The sequence below is a fragment of the Sinocyclocheilus grahami genome, unplaced genomic scaffold (assembly GCF_001515645.1).
Source record: "Sinocyclocheilus grahami isolate Dianchi unplaced genomic scaffold, SAMN03320097.WGS_v1.1 scaffold11.1, whole genome shotgun sequence".
Classification (NCBI taxonomy): domain Eukaryota; kingdom Metazoa; phylum Chordata; class Actinopteri; order Cypriniformes; family Cyprinidae; genus Sinocyclocheilus; species Sinocyclocheilus grahami.
The window spans coordinates 818472-843926 of NW_015505190.1; the positions used below are offsets into that span (position 1 = coordinate 818472).

At 36.5% G+C, this 25455-nt stretch overlaps 2 protein-coding genes across 2 annotated transcripts in view; both read left to right on the top strand.

The window, feature by feature from the left end:
• Nucleotides 1-9155: 9155 nt before the first annotated feature.
• Nucleotides 9156-10579, top strand: LOC107596455 (ictacalcin-like). The gene is made up of 3 exons (XM_016287193.1): nt 9156-9266; nt 9942-10072; nt 10349-10579. Exons 1-3 carry the CDS (start codon nt 9260-9262, stop codon nt 10487-10489), a joined length of 279 nt encoding a protein of 92 aa, XP_016142679.1. The 5' UTR covers nt 9156-9259; the 3' UTR covers nt 10490-10579.
• Nucleotides 10580-14062: 3483 nt separating this feature from the next.
• Nucleotides 14063-25455, top strand: part of LOC107596155 (sorting nexin-27-like) — a 19060-nt gene continuing 7667 nt past the window's right edge. Inside the window, exons 1-3 of the mRNA XM_016286828.1 lie at nt 14063-14068; nt 23335-23439; nt 23526-23604. Of these exons, the coding sequence (XP_016142314.1) occupies nt 14063-14068; nt 23335-23439; nt 23526-23604 (190 nt within the window). The remainder of the gene's footprint in view (nt 14069-23334; nt 23440-23525; nt 23605-25455) is intronic.

Sequence of the window (25455 nt, forward strand, 5' to 3'; positions counted from 1 at the left end):
TGTCCTTTAAAAAAAAAAAAAGGGGGGGGGGGGGAAAAATTTTTTTTTTTTTTTTTTTTCTCTCTCTCTTTTTTTTTTTTTTTTTTTTTTCATGATTATGTTTCCCCTTTTTTTTTTTTTTTTTTTTTTTTTTTTTTTTTTTTTTTTTTTGATTAATTGATTTGACCTAGAAATACTGCAGCATATTAACTTTTATTTCTGTTTACTTCCAGTTTTATAAAAAAAAAAATTCAATGTGGTCACAGAGGTTTGGGCCTCACTATATATTAATAGATCCTCCGAACATGCTACTTGGAGGATTTCTGCAGGGACACCTCTTTTTCTGCTGTATATATTGTTTTTCCCAGAGTGCAGTCCCTGTCCTCTGCACCTGTACAGCAGTCTAATGTAAGAGTGAACACACCCACATGTTCCTAAACACACACAAACCACACAAACAGAATCTCGATCAGGCCTGTTTACACATAGCAGATGGCATTTGCTTGGAAGAAATCCTCTGGTACTTGCACCCCACATGATGTAACCTGGAAAAAAAGTCATAATTTGAGGAAAATCGTACCTAATTAGCACCTTAACGGTGCAATTGTTTTACAATTATAGATTGAAAAGTATATTCCTAGCATGAGTGCATTTACTGTGTTGTGGGTGACGAGAATGAGTAGGCATGTCTAACCTTTCCACTTGTAGTCTAAGTATGTTATATATTGTGGATCAGTTAATGTGAAGTCATTAATCTCCTTACTCTAACTCAATGTCAGAACACACCGCATATGCAAGAGACTGTCTGAATTTTTAAAATGGGAATTCCATGAGATGTGCATGCATGACTTTAAACCGCATTCAAATATGGGCTGGTTGTGACTCATCTATTGTCTGCTCAGATGTATCATAACTCGCAGGGAAAAATGTCCCTTGGGTGCATTTCCATAAATCAGTCATTTAAATCAGGAAGTGTACAGCATTCTGAGCTCAAACGCACTCACTGAAGTCTTGATCTTTACATGCTTCTGTCCCACCCTTTCATTCTTCTCTTGTCTTTTTGCCACAGTATGTGGCATGATTTGGGTGTGCTGATGTGGTGACTGTTTCAACTGTTCAACTTCTATAACGAAAGCAGACAAAGACAGACAAATAGAAGCATAAAATAAAATATGTTTAGAGGCGATAAATATAGTTTGAAATACACATTTACGTTAATTTAGCAAAGCAACATTCAACTGCTGCAACAAGAGCAACTTACCCTAAAAAGACTGTAATATGAGGAGCGTTGTAATATAAGGTTTCAGAGTTGCTTTATGAAAAGTATGAGGTAATATCGGTCAAACACTGACTGTGGGCTTCTGACATGAGCATGGATTTGTAGAAGTGAGTGGAGGTAAATGGTGCACATCCCGCGGCAGTTCAAGCAGGGCCACATTAACACTAACAGAGACCCCAGGGCTTTAATCTCGGAGGTGCCCGATACACCTTCATTTCGTAGACAATGCAAAGGCCTACTGATTTCATGATCGTTTTGCACAAGTAACCTGTATTTCTATTGATGCAGGGACAAATACAATGGACAGCAACTTCCAAATGTAGGTGCTATGCATAGATATTAGGCCTACTACCTGAACTGACTGATGTAGTAAATTATGAAAATAACCTGCTTTTTAAACTGCATTGTTAAAATGCCTGCATAAATGCTTCATTCATCTGAACTGTGCCCTGTACTAACTTCCACTGTGGTATATGGCATAGCAAGACAAAAAAAAAACTATACATCCTGTGGAAATTTTAAAATGGGTTGTGATAGTCTGCTGAGAGGTCAGTAGAGATGAATGGCTGGTTGTAGTTAATGCAGCCAGTGGCCACTGTGGAGGTGAAGTGGCACGATTGGCAAGGTGTACAGAGAAAACCACACAACCACCTCACACGCAAACGAACACACAGTTGATACTCACAAACACACACACACACAGACAATTCTTTTGGCTGTTCTCTTAATAGTGCGTTTTGAGTCTAAACTGCTTTGACAGTGTTTAAGATAAGAATGGTGAAATGTGATCATTTAATTAGTTTGAGGTCAGATTGGACGGTGGGTTGCAGGGGAAAAATCCAGTTGAATAGAATGTCATTTAATATTCTTTATCACCATAGCGTCAAATGGTTTTCATTGTGAAATCGTGCCATAATGTTCAGTTGACACAGTTACGGTTTCATTTGCGTGATTCTGAAGGTAAACTTTGGAGCGAGCTAGAGGATGATCACATCATAAAGGTAAAAGCAGGGGCGGACTTAACCAATAAGCGAGGTCAGTGGCCGCTTAGGGCCCCGTGGAATCAGGGGCCCCATCTGATATTGGCGAAACATGTTTGGTACATGCTCCAGTGTGTATTTGTGTTATAGAGTGCGTCAAATGTTGACTCACTGCTCAAAACGGAGTTTTTGTCAGGTGCTGAGTTCTCTTAATTACATTTCCAATTACATAGCAAACCCTACCATATGCCTTAAGAACACTTGGAATACGGAACGAGTTGCATGGGATAATTTTGACATTTGAATCCTTTTTGTAAAAGATTGAAGAAGTTTACAATTCATTAAATGGACAAGTGCACGCATTTTTTTTAATAATGTCTTCTTTTGTGATCTGAAAAAATAAGGTAGCCTAATATGGCTTTAGAACAGCATCAGGTTGACTAATTATTTAAGTTGTGAAGGGGTAAATAAACTAGTTATAAACTATGAGAGAAAGAGAAAGCAAGCAAAATAAGGGTTAGGCGTAAAAGTGCATATAGTTATTGTGTTGGGGCTCCATACCTGAAATTTGCTTAGGGCCACCAAATCACTAAGTCCGCCCCTGGGTAAAAGTTTATACATACAACAGCCTGGAATGGTTTTATAGTCGTACTGTTTCTCATCATGCTCAAACCCATTCGGCTCAAAGTTGGAAAAGCGCTTATTTGGAAGGAAGTTGGTTTGCTTATAAAGGCCTCAACGCCGAAGTCTCTATGACATTCTGGTTTAATTATAAAATATAGGCTAAGTATTAAATATAAATAAATTATAAATAAAAATAGATTCATTGACTATTCCATTTTATATCTGATATATAATCAGATACTGTATAATCAGATAAACCTAATTTCTAGCACACTCAAGAGCAGAGAAAACATTTTGGAAACACACAAGAGTATATAGAAAACCAGGACAAGCAGCTGAAAGCTGGAATATTTCCTTTTTAAAGTATACCATGCCAGAGTGGAAATAAAGCTGGCATCAGGAAAACATTAAATTTATCAGCCCACAGAGAGAAAGAAAGGGGGTGAGGTAGAAAGAATAAAAGCGAAACAAAGAGAAAGTAAGAGACATGAGCGGTGGGGGCCAGTGTGAAGATGGTGTGTGATTTTCCATTCAGGGGAGCAGAAGAATAGAAGCGCTATAACGAAACAAAGCATTTCCTATAGGAAGCATCATTACACGCACACAATCAACACAACACAATACTTGCTTCATTCATTTAATATTATACGAGAGAAGGCCAGAAAACTTACCACAGAGATGTAAAGTCTCACTGATGGCCCTAAAATTTAGACCAGTCCAGGCCTCATTACACACACACACACACACACACACACACTCACACTCACACACATACAACCTCAGCTGCGTGACAGGGTCAGATGCTTCCACTCACAAGACCATATTAGAAATGTTTCAGATTACTCTCTTAGTCACACAAACAGGCTCTCTCTAATTAACTTGTGATGAAAGAAGTCACTTAGCGTAGGCTAGTGCTTCCCTTGGCAGCTATTTGGACAGATCTCTTTTCTTTTCATCATACTTTGGATTTTTGTTTAGGCAGAAAGTTATCATGGAAGCAATTTGTTCATTAAAATTGTTCATTAAACACACGTTGACCAATAGCGGGGTATGTTGTCATACTATCATACATCTGCCCATTAGAAGCTTGTAAGCAATATTTAAAAACTAAAACAAGGAAACATGAAAGAATTCGTGAAACAGCAAAAACGTAGCTAGCATACTAAATTATCTTATTTTTTACCAAAAAATATTGTAATTAATAAATTGCATACATTTATAACATTAAAAACACATAACTTGACCCAACCTAATCTGCCCTTTATGAAACATAGGTAATTTGTCAACTTCCCTGTGCGACAACCTGATCTCACTTATTACTGCAGACAGATTTAGATAGTATGCAAATTAGTATCCGTTTTAACAAATTTGTTTCTACATCTTCTGTTGTGTATGATATAAAAAAGCAAGACTCAAATGGATGCATGTTCATTGATATAAGAAAAGAGAGAATGTGTCTTCTGTTAAGCTGACATCTTTTTCCAATTTTGCTTAAAGTTCTCATTAGTGACACAGCTGTCCGTATTTAACATTGGCAATGGGAAGAGGAGGGAAATTCAGGTTGAATGTTATGGTGTTTGTGTTCTGTCCTCTGGCTATGTCAACACAGTACAATAAGTTGCTCAGTTTAACTGTGGATAATCAGAGCCAAGATGTTTATGCCATGCGTTTTGAGCAAAAACAAGCATATCTGCGCAAGACCAACCTCCACAACAAGTATTTCCGCAATGTCCTCTCCTCTCATGTTCTCATCCACCCACCTCACTGAGGGTCTGAAGCTGATTCTAACCCACACTCGTGGTCAAAATGGCGCCAGGGAGGTCCCACTTACACATAGATGTTTTTGGATGGTGACTCACAAGGAAATTGGATACAGAGTCCATGAGATTTAATCATGAGGTCTTGTATGTCTTCTCACTGCTGCTGCATAAAAGTTGCTATTTTACACTCAAAATCTGACACTGCGGCAATACTCTTTCACAAAGTACACCTTTGTACCTTATTGACCCCAAAAGGGTGTATATTAGTACCTTAAAGGTACATATTAGTTTCTAACTAATATACTAATGTACATGTGTGATAAAGTTTCTCGCTCATTTGAAGGGATAGATTAAAAAAAATTAAAATTTTTCATTTACTCAAGCTCACGTCATGTATGACTTCCTTTCTTTTGCATAAGACAAAAGATAAGATATTTTAAAGAATGTTTCAATTGTAATGAGTAAATGATGACAGAATTGTCACTTTTTGGTATCCATTTAAGAGAAATAAACAGTGCACAACAAATTGTTTAAAAGTTTAAAAAGTTCAACATTGACGTTCTCCGAGCAACTGTGGCAAAAAGAGAAAAAAGCAGAAATTCTACCCGAGTGAGTCACCATCACTGTATTACATAACGACTGAGGTTAAATGAGGCCAGTCATCTCCTCTGCCCCCCTTTTTTCTTTTTCCCTCCCTGACTTCTCTCATTTCCAACTGGTCCTGAAATACTAGTACTCTTAAATGCCTTTCACAAGTTCTTTTGCTACTAGTCATCTTCACTCACCATTCCTTTATCCACTATTTTCTTTATTTACTTTTTCAGCAGTGCATTGCTAATAATAAAAACTACATCTAGCATACACCCAACACACATCATTTTATGCTGTGCCACTAGTGACCTGGCATTCATGGCACTTTAGGGGTACATCATCTTGTTACTGGGACAGTACCGTCAAAGGAACACTTTTGTACCTTATTTACTCCTAAAGTTTGGACATTAATACCTTAGAGGGATGGTGCACCTTTCTTGAAGATGTCTTATGTTCATACGGTGAAAGTTAATGCTCTTGAAAAATGGACTGCACAAAATAACACAGTGCTAAAAATGACTGATTGGTGGCATAGCATGCTTCATATTAAGCATCACAATGTCAGGTATGCATTAAAGGTGCACAAACATGCAAATAGATATTTTTTTCCAGAACATGTAGTGCATAGATAATCAGCTTTATGTAGTTTTTCTAAAAACCATACATAACTACAATAAGCAGACGTATAGTCTCTTTATATCACTGTATGTCTTCTTTTGTGTTCTGCAGAAGAAAGAAAGTCATACAGCTTTGGAACAGCATAAGAGTTAGTACAGTTCATTTTTGGATGTACAGTCCCTTTAAGATACTAATGCGCACATTTGAGAGCCCTGTAACAATCTTTTATTGATTTTTTTTTTTTTTGACTGTGGAGAAGAGTAAAATACAATATTCCACCTAAAAGGATCTTGCAAAATAGACTTCACAAAAAGAAAATGTTAAAAATGTAAAAAAAATTCTCATGAAGCATTGCGATGTCAGATATGCATTAAAAACTCGCAAACATGCAAACAGGCATTTTTTGTTGTTATTGTTTTTATCCTTTACAAAATTTGACGTAAATAAGCAGCTTTACTTTTTCTTTTTCATTTTTGGAAACAAACCATGCATGACTAGAATAAGCAAAAGTATAGTTTCTATTAATGGCTTTTAGCATTGCTTAGAATACTAGTGAATTACCCTGTGCTCTAATAAGATGCAGGACTGGTTATGACTGCTGAAGTGGTTCCATTATGATTGCAACACAATGTAAGGCAGTATATTCATGGCATCTTTTTCTGATTAATGATATAAATCCAGTGTGAGTTTTCATTACCTTATAATGGTTTCAATTGTGCCCTGTAGCTACATGTCAAAAATTACACTAGGCCAGTTGCATAAGCACAGCCACAATGTTAAGACTGTGTCTGAAGAGCTAGTCTTGCCATCTAGCATTTAGCCAAGGGGTCTCAATTTTCGGATTCAAATGAAACATTTTTACGCAACTAACTTTAAAATGTTATGCAGTCTTAAGAAAAGTAAAATGAAATAACTAAGCTGTAAGACTAGAGTAAAGCAGTTTATGCAACCAGAATTGGTCAGAGACATCTCATCTCTGTCTCATTTTAGTAAAAACCAGACTTACTGCCCAACTGTATTCATACCACAGAGTTTTGCAAAATACCATTTTCATTCAGCTTGAGCAGTTTTGCATCCCAGAAAACATCCATAAACATGCATAAGTGATTAAGCCTTAAAATGATTGTGAGTATTTAACATAACCACTATTAGACATATTCTTTTTAGTATAGAATTATTTCAGTGGTTCCATGCAGTTTCACTAAAGTGGTTCTCAGGAACACCCAACTTGCGCTTCCAGTTCAGGGCAGGTCTTGACAGTAGATTTGCCCAAAGGCTCATGTCTAAGGTTTTGGGTGTTTATGTGTGAATAGACGCTGGTTTAACCATCTGAGTTAGAGACATCCAGTGACGAGAGATGCCAAGCCCACCTTTTGCAAACTCAATAATTAAGTCAACAAAGGTTTAAATGGTTTAAGGGGATGAACAATAGGAGAGAGAGAGCATAGGCCAGAGTAAGACAAAGAAAAGTTAATGCAGGTGCATTTGTGTGTCAAGGGTTGGGACGGTGGGAGGGGATGCATCTGGGGTGTGGAATTTGCATATAACACTCAATCTGTTCCTTTAGTTCTCATCTTTGGTTCTCAATTTTGTGCACTTTTTGCTTGCCTTGAACTCTGGAAACACCATGTCGCGTAAGAGACTTTTTAATTTATTTATTTATTTATTACTGAAATGTTTTACTGTTTAAAATGAACTAATGCATCTCACTGCTGCACTACTGTTGTACTTTATGATTAAAATGTGTTCAAATTAAAACATTTTCAGTTTTTTTGAAGCTGAGTTTAGGGTGTATATATGTTAAATGTTTCTCAGCTGTTAATTGACTGGTCGATATGTCTTTTATTCATTTTAAGGCAATAGTTTAAGAGTTTCTGTGTTGGAAAGACAGCAAGAAGAGGCAGTTGGTGGAGGATGAAATGAACAATGACAAAAATATCTTTCTCTCTCTCTCTCTGTTCTGTCTTGAGGGTATGCTCAGGGTGTTGGCCATAATCATCTTTCTCTTAAAACTGTCATTTTTCTTCCCTCCATTTCTGAAAACTCCCACTCTTCAGACAGTTAAGGCCCACCCCTTCTCTCCCATCTGCTTGCCTCCAGAGGGCTATAAACCAGTTCTGTGTGTTATATTGTTTATACTTTTGCCTGCATCACTATGCTTTGCAATGAATTTTTCACAAAAAAATTAATTAATGATTGTGTCCTTACAAAAAGGGTTTATCTGTAAAGCTATAGTATATCTGAAATGGAGAATAAAGATTTTTAATGTTTTGAATTAAATCTGTATTCTGACTATATTTGGGTGTGAGTGTTCTTATTCCTATAGCTATATTATAACTATATGCTTAATTTTCATATGGAAACATTCGCCAACCACCGACACTCCTATCATAATACTGACATACAATGAATTGTCAAATTACACAGATTACAATAACTCATACTATACACAGTGCATATATGGCCTGCAGGAAACTTGAAAACAATACCACACCACACCTAAAGTGGCCTCACATGCATTAGTGAGAGAGATATGTATATTTTTGTAGTAAATGTCATGGTTTTGACATGTTAGTTGCTTTACACTCTCAGAAAAGATGTACAAAAGCTGTCATTGTGTTGTTACCCTTTTTGAAAAGTATTAGTAATATGTACACTTTAGATACTAATATAGCCTATACCTTTAAGGTACCAGTATGCACCCTTTAGGGGGAAAATAAGGTACCTTTAGAAAATGCACCACCTCAGTGACAGCTTTTGTACTTTATTTGTATAAAACTGCAGAAATATTAGAGAGGTGCCTCAATGACTCATGTTCTATTCAAATTACAGTATATATTAGAGTATTTAAATTATTTGAAATGTGTTTGAAATTATTAATGAATAATCTGTGATAAGAAGCCACATGGTGCAAGATCAAAATTACATTGTTAGGAAGATTTGTTGATGACGTCGTATAATTTTGATACGTCAGTGAACAGCATCCAGCTCTCAACTCTTCATTTGGTGACTATTAAAGCAGTAGAGCCCCAAGCTGTGGTTTATAGTGATTTTAGAACAGCTAAGGGGCATTGTTAAGCACGATGAAGAGCGCAGTAAATAATCAGTAATACTCTTTTTAGCTGTTTGTGTGCAGTTAGAAGCTGGTTTAGCCAGCTGAGTTAAGGACTGAACAAGGACAAGAGAGCCTATTCCACCTGCCCCTTTTTGTGGTTTAAGGGAGTAAACAATAAGAGAGAGAGAGCATAATAAGAGTAAGAGAGAGGGCATAAATGTAGGTGCGGTTGTGTGGTGAGGGTTGGGACGGTGGGAGGGCATGAATTTGGGGGGTGTGGCATTTCTCTGCATAAAACATCGTCTGTTCCTTCACTTCTCACTCGCTCGATCCTATCTTTCACTTCTTGCTCGCCGTGAACTCCAGAAACACCATGTCACGTAAGAGACTTTTTATTTTTGTACTGAATTGTTTTACTGCTTAAAATGAACTAATGCATTTCACTGCTGCACTATAAAAGTTTGATGGCTTCAAAATTTGTAGATTGATGGCATTCTTTGAAGGGTAGTTTGGTTTATATATATATATATATATATATATATATATATATATATATATATATATATATATATATGTTATATGCTTTTTGGCCATTAATTGATTAGTAGAAAAGTTTAAGAGTTTGTGTGTTGAGAAGAAGGCAGAGGCAGGAAAAGGAGGCAGTTGATGGTGGATTAAATGACCAATGACAAAATCGAGTAGATCTCTTTCTTTCTGTTGCTTTATTCTGTTTTAATTAAAGGGTATGTTCAGGGTGTTGGCCATAATCCGATTGTGCTTAAATCTGACGTTTTTTTTTTTATCCCTCCATTTCTGAAAACTCCCACTCTTCAAACAGTTAAGGTCCACCCCTTCTCTCCCATCTGCTTGCCTCCAGGGGGCTGTAACCAGTTCTGTTTGTTATATTGTTGCTGGCCATGACATTTCATATATTGTACTTTTGACATCTACACTACTAATAATTTTGGATGTTGTAAACAATACGTTTTGTTTGATTATTATTAATATATTTTTTATTAATGATACACCTGCTTTGTATCACACTAATTTTACAGAAATCCAGCAAGGAATGGCTTTGCTGATTGCAGCCTTTCACAAATACTCAGGAAAGGAGGGAGACAAACACACCCTGACCAAAGGCGAGCTCAAGGATCTGCTCAATACAGAGCTGAGCGACATCCTCGGGGTGAGAGGCACTGCAAAACTGACCAGTTGAAATATAATTTCTCTTTTCATTATGACATTAAAATGCTTAATTTTAAAATTAGGTATTACAACTGCTCCTTTATATATATATATATATATATATATATATATGTAATAACAATTTAAAAAGTTGAATTATTTTGTATTAATCATCATAATAGAAATATTGTGAGATAATACTGATGTAAATATGAGCTGTTTAATTGGCATCATTGTACAGACAGTATCTCTGATCAGACTTTTGTGTTTGTTAAAGAAATCCGCTGACCAAAAAGCTCTGGACAAGATATTTAAGGATCTGGATGCAAATGCAGATGGCACTGTGGACTTTCAGGAGTACATCACCTTGGTCGCCTGCATCACTATGCTTTGCAATGAATTTTTCCAAAAAAAATGATCTTGTCCTTGTCCTTACAGAAAGGGTTTATCTGTAAAGCTATGGTATATCTGAAATCAAGAATAAAGATTTTTAATGTTTTGAATTAAATCTGTATTCTTACAATATGTGGGAGTGAGTGTTCTTATCTGTAAATGTGTTTATGGTGTTGGTGGCTGCAGCTTACATACACATGAAGGTTATTCCTATAAATATATTAGAAATATGCTTCATTTTCATATGGAAACTTTCACCTACCATAGACTCTCCTAACATAATACTGACATACATTGAATTGTCAAATTACACAGATTACAGTAACTCGTACACAGTGCATATATGGCCTGCAGGAAACTTGAAAACAATACCACATCATTACCATATATATACCAAGATGAATTCATAATGTACTCGCTCATTATATACATTTTGCAAATTTTGAACAGAAAAAGTTACATAGTGCTGCTTTAACATATATATTTATTTATTTTTATTTTTTTTTATTTTTTTTGGGGGGGGGGGGTATTTCATAGATTTCCTCTGCTGTAAAAAGCATAAGGTTCACATATTAGTGATCAGACAAGTTGCAAATGCCTATAACTACATTCATCTTTAGGAGCGCATAAAATATAACATTTTCCAGTAAATATCTCCATCTTGTGGTGGCCCTCATAAGGGATCTTAGAACTGATACTTGGGCACTCGGAGCCAAAAAGAATTGACTGTTATCTCAGGATCATAGAATGTATCATTTCAAACTTAATCCCACAGAATTAGTTTTTATAACATTCATAAATGTTGTTAATTTCAATTTCAGGTAACTCAATTTATTTGTGCACTTTTAACCAAATATAAACTCTTACATTATGCTGGCACCAAGATAGATGGAATATGAATGCTTACTCTTTACTTTTACAGAACTGTGCACAAATCTTAGGCATGTTAGATTTGTATTTAGTTATTCATATCTTTAGTATTATTGTGCCAATCGGAAATATGTTTATATTTCCACATTTTTATTTTGCCATTAATTGTATTATTATTATTATTATTCCTTTATTTAACCAGAAAAACATCCCATTACAACATCTCTTCTTCCAGGGAGTCCTGACTAAAAATGGCAGCAACAACAAATAAGCCAATGAGGTTTTTGTACACACAAGAAGTCCAACAATAAACAGGATGGCCCGCACACAGATCTGATCTCACCATCATCGAGTCCATATGGGGACTACATGAAGAGACAAAAACTGAGACAGACTTGCTGTGGTAGCTCCTCCAAGACACTTGAAAAAATCTCAGTATGTTCTCTGAATGTACATTTATAAGGAGCACACAATTAGTTGTATTAGAACCACTTCAAGATTTGAAAATAAAATTTTGTGTGTGAGTAACGACTAATGGAATATAATATTTTCAAGTAAATATCTCCATCTTGTGGGTGCCCTCATAATGATTTTTGGACAGATAGACTTGAATAAGTTAAAGGTGCTCTATGTAGTGGTTGAACTAGGTATTGCAGCCCAAATTCAAAATATTGGAGAGGGTTTTTTTCACCCGGACCCTCCTCCTCAGACTTGACGCACATGCAGGTTGCCAGATTGAAGACACCAACAGGAACTGACCCTTTTCGTTTGGCAGCTTCCATGACTGAAAAGAAATACGCTGTGTTTCCCGCAAACTGGCAACCCGCGGTGCCGAAATACAATTGGGTAAACTGGCAGTGGGCGGGTTACACAGACCAAAACAGAAACAGACATTCAGACACAGAATGCAAATTTTTAAAGAAGAATAACTGACTGTAGCATTGTTTTTCAGATAAACAAGTATGTTAACTTAGCATGTTTCTTAAATATCTGCAAACATATTATGGTATTTTTATGCTTTAGTAGAGTCAAAAACTTACATACTTTAAATAATACTTACACCTTTAAATAATTAACTTTATCTCATGTGTTGTTTTATAGCATACAGGTTGTTTCAAAACATAATATAATCTCAAATTAGGTTAAGAGTGTATTGCTCTAGCTTTGTGTAGATACTACATTTAATCAGAAGACAAAGTAAAATAAAAATAAACAGAAGGAACATCATTTGAATGAATATTTGAAACATCTTTCTGCAATCTGCACCAGTTTCTTAAACATAAAAAAAAATAACCCGTTCCTTTCTGTCCAATGATAACTGATTCTTCTTCCATTTTACAAAACGAGCAACCATGCAAATAGACTGGCTGTCAGTTCCGTCAGTGTTCCGCACTACATTTCCCATGGTGCACTGCTTTGTTGTTACGTGACAGAAGTAACTTTCAAGGCACGCAAACGCAGCAGTGTCTCGTGATGGGGGCGGTTTGGCGTCAGTCTTTCCCATCTGGAGTCTGACGCACTCCGACAGCCAATAAGCTCATGTAGCACTTCGGCGCCCGAGCCCGCTGTGGAGGCAGGATTTCTTCAAATAAAAATGGCAGATGTTGTCGAAGGAGACGGCAGTCGCTCCGCTGGCCCTTCCACAATTCACTCGGCGGCTCGCAACGGCTCCGGCACGAGCTCGGGAACGTGCGCCGGCGGCCTCGTCGCGACCACGGTCACCTCCGGGCCTCGGTTGGTCCGCATCGTCAAGTCGGACTCGGGCTATGGCTTCAATGTCCGCGGGCAAGTAAGCGAAGGAGGGCAACTGAGGAGCATCAACGGCGAACTTTACGCCCCGCTGCAGCACGTCAGCGCCGTGTTACCGGGCGGCGCGGCAGACCGAGCCGGAATCTCAAAGGGCGACCGTATTCTTGAAGTGTAAGTTTATATGTAACAGTTAAATCAATGATCTATGGACTACATCAAGACGCACTTAGCAGCGCTGCCCACCTTCACCGTCATCCCTTGTTAGACAGAAAGCGGCCAGTTTGCTCTAAAACACTACAGGCGAAAGTCACCAGTGTGTTTTTAAGGCATTTGAAGACTTAGTAAAATGCCGTAATCCAGTGCAAGTGCTAACGTGGCTAATAAGTGGGTTGATGTATATTGGAGTGAGAAGCTGAAAGTTAGCCAGCCTTGTCACTGCAGCACTGCAAACCATCCTTTCAGGCACGGAAAAATACGGTATATTAATAAAAATGTACATCATTTAAATGCCATACAGGTGTAATAGAGCTTCCCTAATTAGACACATTTGTCCATGAGTGCAGAAAGCACTTGTTTACAGCAGGATTTGATATTCTGAGCACACCCAGGCTTGTCTTTCAGACATCTAGTATTACAATCATCCCATATCCTTTAGGTTTTAGGAAATATCTCCTTTTTTGTCTTGATAAATTTAAAGCCATCTGACATAACTGACTTTATTTTCCTGCTTTTTCAGCCTCCCTGATCTTAAAGAGATAGTTACCCAAAAATAAAAATTATGGCATCCTCTGCCAACCCTCATGTTTTTCCAAACCTGACTCTTTTCTTTTTTTCTTGGACCGCAAAAGGGCATCCTAGCCAGGATGACATCCTCAATCAATTAACTTTCCTTGTATGGAAAAAAAAGAAGTGAATAGAGACTGTTAGTCTAACGTCTTCTATTACGTTCTGTAGAAGTAAGTCATACATTTGGAACAACATGAGGGTGAGTAAATTATGACATGCTTTTCCTTTCAGGCTGAACTATCCCTTTAACGCCTCTGTGCATACAGTGTCTCTGCCTGTCATATGCATCGGTGTATGTCTCTGTGTGAATGGCTGCTTCATTTCCACTAGATAAAGGAGGTTTGTGTTTGGACGCGTTTGTCTTCATTCCAGATTCTGGTCACATACAGCACCGTGAACAGACAAGCTTTCTCATTCCTTCTCATCTTGCTGTAGCTGACTGCGCACTGTTCTGTGCAATACTGGGTTGAAATCGAAATAAACCACCCTGGACAATTGTGTAAAAAAAATAGCACACACCTTCTGAATGATCGGCACGTCCATGGTGATCTCAAACATTTATAGCACGATTATGTAACCTACATTAGGGGATATCTGTTAGGAGGAACGTCTGGGTTTTATTGGGTATGTGAAGTCATACATTTGGAACAACATGAGGGTGAGTAAATTATGACATGCTTTTCCTTTCAGGCTGAACTATCCCTTTAACGCCTCTGTGCATACAGTGTCTCTGCCTGTCATATGCATCGGTGTATGTCTCTGTGTGAATGGCTGCTTCATTTCCACTAGATAAAGGAGGTTTGTGTTTGGACGCGTTTGTCTTCATTCCAGATTCTGGTCACATACAGCACCGTGAACAGACAAGCTTTCTCATTCCTTCTCATCTTGCTGTAGCTGACTGCGCACTGTTCTGTGCAATACTGGGTTGAAATCGAAATAAACCACCCTGGACAATTGTGTAAAAAAAAAGCACACACCTTCTGAATGATCGGCACGTCCATGGTGATCTCAAACATTTATAGCACGATTATGTAACCTACATTAGGGGATATCTGTTAGGAGGAACGTCTGGGTTTTATTGGGTATGTAATTTATTGCTTGTTGATGTTATTGTGTCTCAATTCTTCACTGGAGCGGTTCCGATGGCATGTTAATATTCACAGGGCACCTCATTGATGCTGGCGTTGGTTGCCATGGTGACAAGTGTTTTCCGTGGCACAGAAGGCGACAGAGCTCAGCATCAGCATCAATCAGTGTAAACTCAGGACAGAGAGGTGGGCAAAGCAGGGCTCATCCGTCTTATAACCAACCCTTTCTGTTTTGTGGATGCTCCTAAAAACATTCTGCATGCACAGTTGAAATCAAATGCAACGTTTTGCGAAGCACCCTCAGAGACGACTGAAAGGGCAGTTTAAAAAGATCAGTTTTCACATTAATTGTTTTCTTCATTTGATCAATCCTGATATTGATTTTTAAAGTGTAAAGAGCAAACCTTTACATTATGCTTATTTTCAGTGGCTGCATGAAAACTTACAGGGCTGCAGGGTTCCCTGCGTTCTGCTGATCTAATTTACGCAACTGCACAGTTGGGTCTTGTTATATTTTTGAATTAATAGTTTTGTAATGTGTATATAGTTTGCCATCTGCATTTAATGGGATGCAACCAAACAACTGTGAGCCTCAAAATATTGGCAAACGATATATTTATATTGAATCGTCCTTGTATGCTACTGTGTATAAACAAACATACTAAATCACCAGTGCAGCTGATTCACAAGCAAATGACTCTTTTCACTCGTTTTGGTGAATAAACATACACATTGACCAATATAGCCTTATTCTCTTATGAGCCAATTCTTTTATTTAGTAGTTTAGAAAGGCAGGTTACCCATTTGAATCAATTAGGAGCTCTATTCTGCATAATTTTTAAGCATTAAGATGCGAAAGGTTTAGCAAAATTTCGTTGGCCAAATAAGTCCAATGTCTGTTGTCAGGAATAGTAGTGATGTAGGAAGTCTTTCAAACCAAGCAGCATTCTGTCGGTTAATGTGGCAAATCTGCGTGACCAACCTTTACGTGTTGTGAAATTTCCATGGGGAAATCTTTATCCCTCACACAAAATTCCCAAATATTTGGATTTCTATTGAAATGACTGGATCTTGCCTGCTAAAATTCGCTGAACAACAAATTTTCCTAAAAAATACCTGACTGAATCAAATCAAATTGATTTGAGTGATTTGGAATGTAATCTGGAAGTCTGTATCGATACACAACACTTTAAAGAAGACCTATCCAGCCCCTTTTTACAAGATGTAATATAAGTCTCAGTTGTCTCCAGAATGTGTGAAGTTCAGCTCAAAATAGCCCACAGATTATTTTTTATATATCATTTTGAAAATGCCTATTTTGAGTGGAAGCAGAAACACGTGCATGTCTCTTTAAATGCAAATGAGCTGCTGATCCCCGCCCCCTTTTCCACAATAGGGCTGTGCCTTTACAGTTCATACCTCAGATGCTCTACTAAAAAAACATCTGTTTAGTTTTCATCATCATGTCTCATGTTGAAATCATGCATTTTAAACCATATTAGTTTAAACTTCTTAAATACAGTTTTCTGAGAGCACACATCCGAAGCGAACACAGAAAGTGGCAGCCACGGCATGTGAGTACTAAACTAAGTTCTCGTTCATGTCTTATTGTGCTTAAACTGTCAAATACACACAAGTTTGTTAAAAATACAAAAACACAAAGAGCAAATACAAAAACGAGATACAAAAACAGTCGTTATGTCTGTGAAGGTAAACGGCTGGGAAAGAAATTGAATGTTTATATTAGATCTGTGTGGCAGCAGCGTAATATACGGTAAATAAATCAATAAATCCACAGCTCTCTTGTCTTCTCTGAGCCTGGGACTCTAAATAGTATTCTGTGCCTGTCAGTGCAGTCAAAGACAGAACAGTTAGCATAATCTGTTCAAACTTTCGCCATGGCGTTAGAATTGGTACACCGTTGTCGCTTGTGAAAACACAATGGCGGTGACATGGGTGAATACTTGCAGATTAAGGGGTGTAAATATTATTATATGATCCCCTTTCTACATCACGGGGGGAGAGAAATCTGACGCGCTCATTTTTTCGCAAGCTTGTAGAGAAAGGCTTACCAAATTTTTTTTCATGTTTTCTGTGTTGGTAGATGCACTGGGGACCCGAATATAGCAATTAAACATGGGAAAAGTTTTTTTTATCACCTTTAAATCGCTCTGTTCTCTGTGCTCCCTTGTTACCATGTTATAAATGGGTAATTGTACTGTAGATTAGGTACATCTGTAATTGTACCTATGTCATGACAAATATATAATGGAGGGCTCAGCTTTCAGAAAGTGGAAGTACATTTGGGGCAGTCTGGAAGCAAGTCATCCTGCTCGGTCTCTTGTGTTTAATGGAGTGTCAAAAGGAGGGAGATGGTGTGAGGACACATTGTTGGTTGGCACTACAGTCAAAATATTTCCATGGGTAACAAAACTCTGATTCAGTTGCGTGATATTTACCACTCTTTTATGTACAGTATGGAGGAAGAGTGAACATTTAGTTGATTCAGCTTTTCTTTGAGTGGCTGATTGAGAGAGTCTTTGAGTGTATACGAGAAACACACGAGGGAGAGAGTATGTCAATGTGCTGCTGATTGCTGTTGAGTAACTCTTAAGTACTTTGTTCCAGTGATCTTACTGCAACGTATTTGCTGGAAACTCTTCAGTTCACATTGGACTGCATGTTCAGACAGCATTTGTTTTCTGCCCTGAATAATCTCCAAAACCCACATAACAGCCAGAATGAAATGTATTAACTATATAAAACGCGTACATATACCACATCCATCACACATTTTGAGGTCACACTCAGGTTTTCAGAGCAGGAAATGTGATACTTTGAGTTCAGTCATCTTCTGAGAACTCTCTGCTGTAATAAAACCTGACTTTTAGTAGAGCTCAAAAATAAGGATTTTTTTCTACTAATCAGCTGGGCCATTGTTTGGATGGATGGATATTTTATTTTTACCTATGCATTTTTATATTTGAGATGTGTGTATATATATATATATATATATATATATATATATATTTTAGGAGATAGATGATAATTATTTGATAAATGCAAATTTGGTTTGTAGTTTTCAACCTTTTCTTACTGATGCTTTCAAGATGATCACTAGTCGTCATTTTTGCAAAATTGGAAAGAGGAAAAACAAATCTATGTTAACAAGTCACAGCAATAAAACCAAATATTTCAATCTGCAAGGCAAAAAAAAATTTGTACAGGATCAATGAATGTAAAATTTTCAGAAGTATGTCAGCACTGGCTTGGAAGGGCAATGAGTGGCTGATTGAGAGAGTCTTTGAGTGTATACGAGAAACACATGAGGGAGAGAGTATGTCAATGTGCTGCTGATTGCTGTTGAGTAACTCTTAAGTACTTTGTTCCAGTGATCTTACTGCAACGTATTTGCTGGAAACTCTTCAGTTCACATTGGACTGCATGTTCAGACAGCATTTGTTTTCTGCCCTGAATAATCTCCAAAACCCACATAACAGCCAGAATGAAATGTATTAACTATATAAAACGCGTACATATACCACATCCATCACACATTTTGAGGTCACACTCAGGTTTTCAGAGCAGGAAATGTGATACTTTGAGTTCAGTCATCTTCTGAGAACTCTCTGCTGTAATAAAACCTGACTTTTAGTAGAGCTCAAAAATAAGGATTTTTTTCTACTAATCAGCTGGGCCATTGTTTGGATGGATGGATATTTTATTTTTACCTATGCATTTTTATATTTGAGATATATATGTGTGTGTGTGTGTATGTGTATATATATATATATTTTAGGAGATGGATGATAATTATTTGATAAATGCACATTTGGTTTGTAGTTTTCAACCTTTTCTTACTGATGCTTTCAAGATGATCACTAGTCGTCATTTTTGCAAAATTGGAAAGAGGAAAAACAAATCTATGTTAACAAGTCACAGCAATAAAACCAAATATTTCAATCTGCAAGGCAAAAAAAAATTTGTACAGGATCAATGAATGTAAAATTTTCAGAAGTACGTCAGCACTGGCTTGATGTGCTAATTATAGTACATTTTGGGGAAAATAATCACTTAAAATATGAGTGTAAGGAAGAGAGAGAGTTACCATAAACCGTATAAAACTGTACAAAAAGAACAATGTTGTTTTTTACGTAATCCAAGCAACTTTGCTTTCGCCTGTCTGTGATTGCCTGTGATTTTGTGTAACAGATGTAGCTACACGCTGCTTCGTTGTCTTTTTTTTTGTTTTATAACGGGTGACAACAGGTGTTAAACTGCAATACTGCCACCTGCTATGTTGGAGTGTGAACCAGGGGTGCGATAATGACAAAAATGTTGTCTCCATTTTCTTTCTGGAATTTTTTCGATAACTATAGTTGTACAGTATTTTGCTGAACATGTTATTGTGCTGGTACCTTGGCAGGTTTAGGACTGCTGTGGACAGCTGACTCCCAAAACTTTTGATATTCTGACATGTAGTTCGTTTGCAGAAATAACAGAAATTAGTTTTTATGTTTAAATTAGGTGTGGACGATATGGCAAAAATATCATATCACAACGTTTTTTTTTTTATAGAAATATCACGATTCACGTTTTTGTCATGATTCTTTGTCATGTTGGTTTTACTATTTTATAGTACAGCCAAACTAATTTCCCTATTATAAAAACAAAGCCTTTCAAGGTAACAAAATATTTAAAAAAGAATGGTGGATATTTAGTCCAAAGTGGGTGAAGATAAAAATCTTTGTCATTATTTTATCTTTTGTTATTAAAAAATAATAACAAAGATACACATAATATATACAAATAAAACAAACAGTGTTTTATTTTCAGGTACAATTTAGCAGGAGCATTCAAGAAATTGAATGAAGAAAATATCGCAATAAAACACTATATAGATTGATTCCTATTAAAGCAACTGTATTAAAGTTTTTCAGTCAAAAGTATTGAGTGATTTTTCTCTTTGTGTTTTGTTGTTTTATTAACATGGATCACCCAAAAATAAAAATGATGTAATCTGTCTGTCTGTTCTGTCATATTGTTTTATTTTTATACCATCATTTACTCACTAAAAAGTTGTTTTAAACCTGAATGATTTTCTTTCTTCTGCTGAACATAAAAGTTATTTTGAAGAACGTGGAACACCAAACAGTTGCTGGTCCACAGCGGCTTTCATAGTATTTTTTCCTACTATCAGATGTGGACCGGCAAATGTTTTGTTACCCATCTTCAAAATATCTTCTTTTGTATTCAGCACAAGAAAGAAATTAATACAGGTCTGGGACAGCATGTGAGTGAGTAAAAAATGACAGAATTATAAGTTTTGGGTGAACTATCCCTTCAATAACTATCGGCAGCATGTTCAGTACTGTCCTTTTAAGACCTGCACGCATCTAATATACAGGCACGTATCCGTTTTTCTCTCAACTGTTTACTTTCATTTTAGACATAACCAACTGAGTCTATATGTAAACCTTGTGTGTTTTGACGGTATTCGCGCAAAAGGTAACTTAGTTCAGAAATCAGGCGCTGTTTGACAGGCTTTTTAGTGCGCGCGCTTCAGATGTTTGCACTGAGAAAAAGCGCACGTCTGACCAGCACGCGAATGAAAGGTTTAACCGGCAAGGCTTTAAAGCACATAAGCAAATAATGTACTTTTGTGATTGCGAATAAGTGCAGTGTCCTGTGAGAGTAACTCTACCGCTGAGTTAACACTGATGCGAAATGTATGTCGCGTTGTACAGTATATTGATACGGTGGCGCCAGAACTGCAGCTGATAGAATGTGCGCTGTATCACGATACTACGATATTTCTTCAAAAGCAGATCTTGGAGACATTTTTATCGTCCACGATCAAAAATCGTCATATCGCACACCCCTAGTTTAAATAGATTTTTACCTTTTATGGGCATTTTTTCCCATTAAAAAGGCCAATTTTTTCTAACCTAATAAAATGTATATATCATCTTTTGTGTCAAATTCTTCAATTTAAGTGTTTAGTAAGACACAATTGGGCTGTTACCAATCAAAATAAATCATTATCAACAATAATAACCTGGTATTTGGTATTTTGGTATACTGGTATTTGGGGAAAAAATACCAGGGAAAATATACTTTTAAATATAAACCTAAAATTGCTAGTAGGTGGCGGCAAGTCACTGCATGAGTGAGTCATTGAGTCATTCATTCAACATATTCGTTCAAACGGCTGATTGATTCAGTAACAAAACACTATTGTGTGTTGCTCAGGGATGCAAAACAGTTCTACTGTGGCTTTGTTTGAAACTATTTTCGCTGATGAAATAGAGCAGAAACGGGATATTTTTTCTAAAAATCAGTTAATATTAACTTCTATTTATTGGACTGTTTTATAAAATCAATATATTTGCAGTCGCGCTGATATTTGGAGAAAAACAGCAATCTACGTGCGTCTTTCCTACTGATATTTATCCACAGTATACAGTATTCCCATTAGGGTCATCTGATCTTAAAAAAAGTAGGATGAAGGATGGCAGGGCTGTTTGATATGTTTTGGTTGCACTTATAGGGTGATTGCAAGCAAAAATGAACCATGGGCAATGTCTGTTGCCGTTCATATTTAATCACATGACCACTCTGTCTGGGCATGCAGGGTTTGTCCTCTGGGACAGGGTAGCCAGGCCTAATTTTAATCATATTAGGATGATAAAAATGTTTCATGCCCAGCTTTATTCTATTCCATTTATGTGTCGTTGACTAACAGAGCGCTGCAGTGATTACATTTTTTTGTAGGCCAACCCAGAAGTTAGCATCACCCTGGTTCCCTCAACAAAAACCCAGTAGGATTTTTCCATTGACTTTTGGATTTTTACAGAAAATAAACACAGTAACCAACAAAAGTTTATGAACCTTCTTCATCATGATGATCTTCGCAAATTAACATTTTAATGAATTTTAAAGCCTAAATATAATCAGCAGCACACATTAAAGACAGCTAAACGAGTACATGTAAATATACTTGAACAAAGAGGAGACTGTAGACCTGCAAAAATCTGCTTTAGCTTGATTATAACTGCAGCATTGCATTCTCACTTGACTCAGAAAATGATTGAATCATGGACAATGGCCCCCTATCAAAGAATGTGACTGTCACAAAGACCCATCAATGACAAAGTGTCATAGGTCAGTTAGCATTGAAAATGTGTCTTTACCGCACAGTATTAAAGACAAACTGATGTGCTGCTGCCACAGATAAGATATCATACATCACAGTTCATTCAACTAAAGGCTATTCAGCTCAATTTAGTTAATCTGTTTTTATGTTCACCTTGAATGCAGTCTATTTATTCTATAAGTGTAAAAATTCACTATTATATGATGCTATGGGAAACACAAAGGGTCAGTCAATTATTAAGTGACCCTTAAAGGGATAGTTGCTGTTCCTGAAACCACGCCTTGTTTCTTTGCGTGCACATTTGGGCGGGATTATGCTAATATTTCAACATCGTGACGTAGATATGTGGGGGCGTGTTAGAATGAGCCAGTTTAGGTAGGCGTGGCTGACTCTTAACTTTTATAAAGAATATCTCTTTGGATTTGAGACTTTAGTCTTTGCAACTTTATAGATCTTCTTTATGCACCAAGAGCTTGTAACACTCCAAAGAGAAAGGAAAACTTGAAATCACATCATATGACCCCTTTAAGATATTTTTGATGCATTCTGAGAGCTCTCTGGCCCTCCATAGACAGCAAGGATCCCAACATGATCAAGGCCCAGAAACGTAGCAAGGAGATCGTTAAAATAATCCATGTGACATCAGTGGTTCAACCATCATTTTACGAAGCTACAAGAATACATTTTGTGCGCAAAGAAAACAAAAATAATGACTTAATTCAACAATTAGTCTCCTCCGTGTCACCCTATAACGCCATTTTGGAAAGTATTACATAAACAACGTACATACGCGAATACGTTGTTTATGTTCAGATCAAAGCATAAACAGTGTATCTGCGTACGGTGCTGCTGACACAGAACAGATTACGTTGTTTACGTATGTGATACTCTCCAAAATGGCGCTATAGGGTGACGCGGAGGAAACGAATCGTTGAATAAAGTGGTTTTGTTTTCTGTTTTCTTTTCTTTCTTTTCAAAACAGATTGATTCTATGAAATTGTGTTTAACCAGTGTGAAGAAGCAGCTTTTGAAAATGTGGCAGTCATAATGTTATTTGTATATATATATATATATATATATATATATATATATATATTTGCATGTTCCATTGCTCGGCTGTGTGTGTGAGTCTGTACCTGTCAGGGTGCTTCTCAAGCACGCCTGAAGCGCTGCTCTGTCTGTTTGGACTGTATTTTTAGGTCTCTCTCTCATTCCTCCTAGAATTATAATGGTGTTTCTGATGTGGAGCTAAGGATAGCCATGCCAGACAAAACTACAGTTACCATCCGGGTGCGAAAGAATTGCACAACAGACCAGGTCTACCAGGTACTGCATTTAATCATGCAACATTTTAGATCAAACGCAGCACTTTCCAAAGCCACGAATTGCATTCTTCCCCCTGTCTTTTTCAGGCTGTTGTAACACAAATTGGGGTGGACAGCATTACTGCAAGTTATTTTGCCCTGTTTGAAGTCATTAACCACTCCTTTGGTAAGAGTTTCTCTTTTTCTAGTATGACAGTATTTTTATGCCCGTGTTGGTTCAGATTTCTTAATTTTGGTTTATACAAATATTTAAACACCATATTTTTAATCTGATTGTTGATATATTTTAAAGAGCACATTGTACCACACTTTTTTTTTTCAGATGTTAAAGGGATAGTTTCCACAAAATGAAAATTCAGTCATCATTTACCAATCCATAGTAGTTTCAAACCTGTATTGCTGAACACAGAAGAAGATATTTTGAAGTATGTTTGTAACCAAATCATTTCTGGTCCCGTCGACTTCCATACAATTTTTAATTCATACTGCGTAAGTCAATGGGATCCAGGCTTTGTTACACACATCTTTTGTGTTCAGCAGAAGAAAGAAATTCATACAGCTTTGGAACAACTAGAATGTGAGTAAATGATGACAGAATTTTCACTTTGGTGTAAACCGTTCCTTTAATATTCATATTTTGAGATGTATCCATAGACATGAGATGACATTTTACCCCTAGTAGAACAACTTCTGTCATTGAGTGAAATTATTGGGTATGTTGTTGTTTTTCTTCATATGATTAGGATTTTTATGGAAACCAATTTTTCAAAATTCTCAGAATTGCAATTTTTTATTCCCCATAATTTAAATGGTTCTTCTTTTAAACTTTTAGAATCTCACAATTACCTTTTTATTGTGAGGTAAAATTCTTACACTTGTCAACACTACACTTGTTTTTATTTTAAATCTAACACTTTTAAATCTTTACACTTGAAATCAAATACAAAATCACACAAGTGTACAGCACTTTCTCAAGTCTGTGTGTATGGAGTTTGAGAGCTCATGGGCTGTTGAATTATACAAGCCGCTTTGTTTACTAATCTTCTTATCCAGGCACTTAATGAGTGGTTGTTGTGTGCGTTTGTGTGTGTGTGTAGCAGTAATTCATCCTAACATATATTTAAAGCCCCCTCCACATTTTATGATTTGATGTGTCTCACAAAGTAGTAGTAGAATCTGTTTATCCCAAATTATCCTGTGCTGTGTATTTAGAATTTTATTTAAAATTTCATAGAACAGCTTTGAACATGTTTAACCTGTATGTCTCAACTCATGTTTAATTAGAAGAGTCTTGTTATCAAAGTGAGCTCAATATTTGTGGATACAAACGTTGGTTCTCATGGCATGTGAATGCATTTTGTATTCCACATATATATATATATATATATATATATATATATACACAACTGTTCAAAAGTTGTACGATTTCTGTAATGTTTGTGAAAGACGTCTCTAATACTCACCAGGGCTACGTTTAGTTGATCAAAAAATACAGTTAAAACAGTAATGTGAAATATTATTGCAATTTAAAATAAATAATTTTAATATGTACACTACCAGTCAAAAGTTTTTGAACAGTAAGATTTTTTGCTTTTTTTAAGTCTCTTCTGCTCACCAAGCCTGCATTATTTGATCCAAAGTACAGCAAAAAGTACAATAAAATTGTAAATTATATTTAATATTTAAAACAACTGTTTTCTATTTAAAATGTAATTTATTTCTGTGATTTTAAAGATGAATTTTTAGCATCAGTACTCCAGTCACATGGTCCTTCAGAATTAGGGATGTTCATTTAGGTTATTTTTCCTAACCGACAACCGACACTCGTTAACAGATTATTAACCGTTAACCGACAAGATTATTTTAAATTAGAATTGAATTTGATTAGAAAGGATAAGTGTCTGTGAACCGTTAAAAATACTAACATTTGTTTCCCGGGAATTAATTTTACATGCGCAAAAAGCAGCAAACAACAGAACATGAGGATTCACATGGTCTTCATAAAGCTAGGCTATAT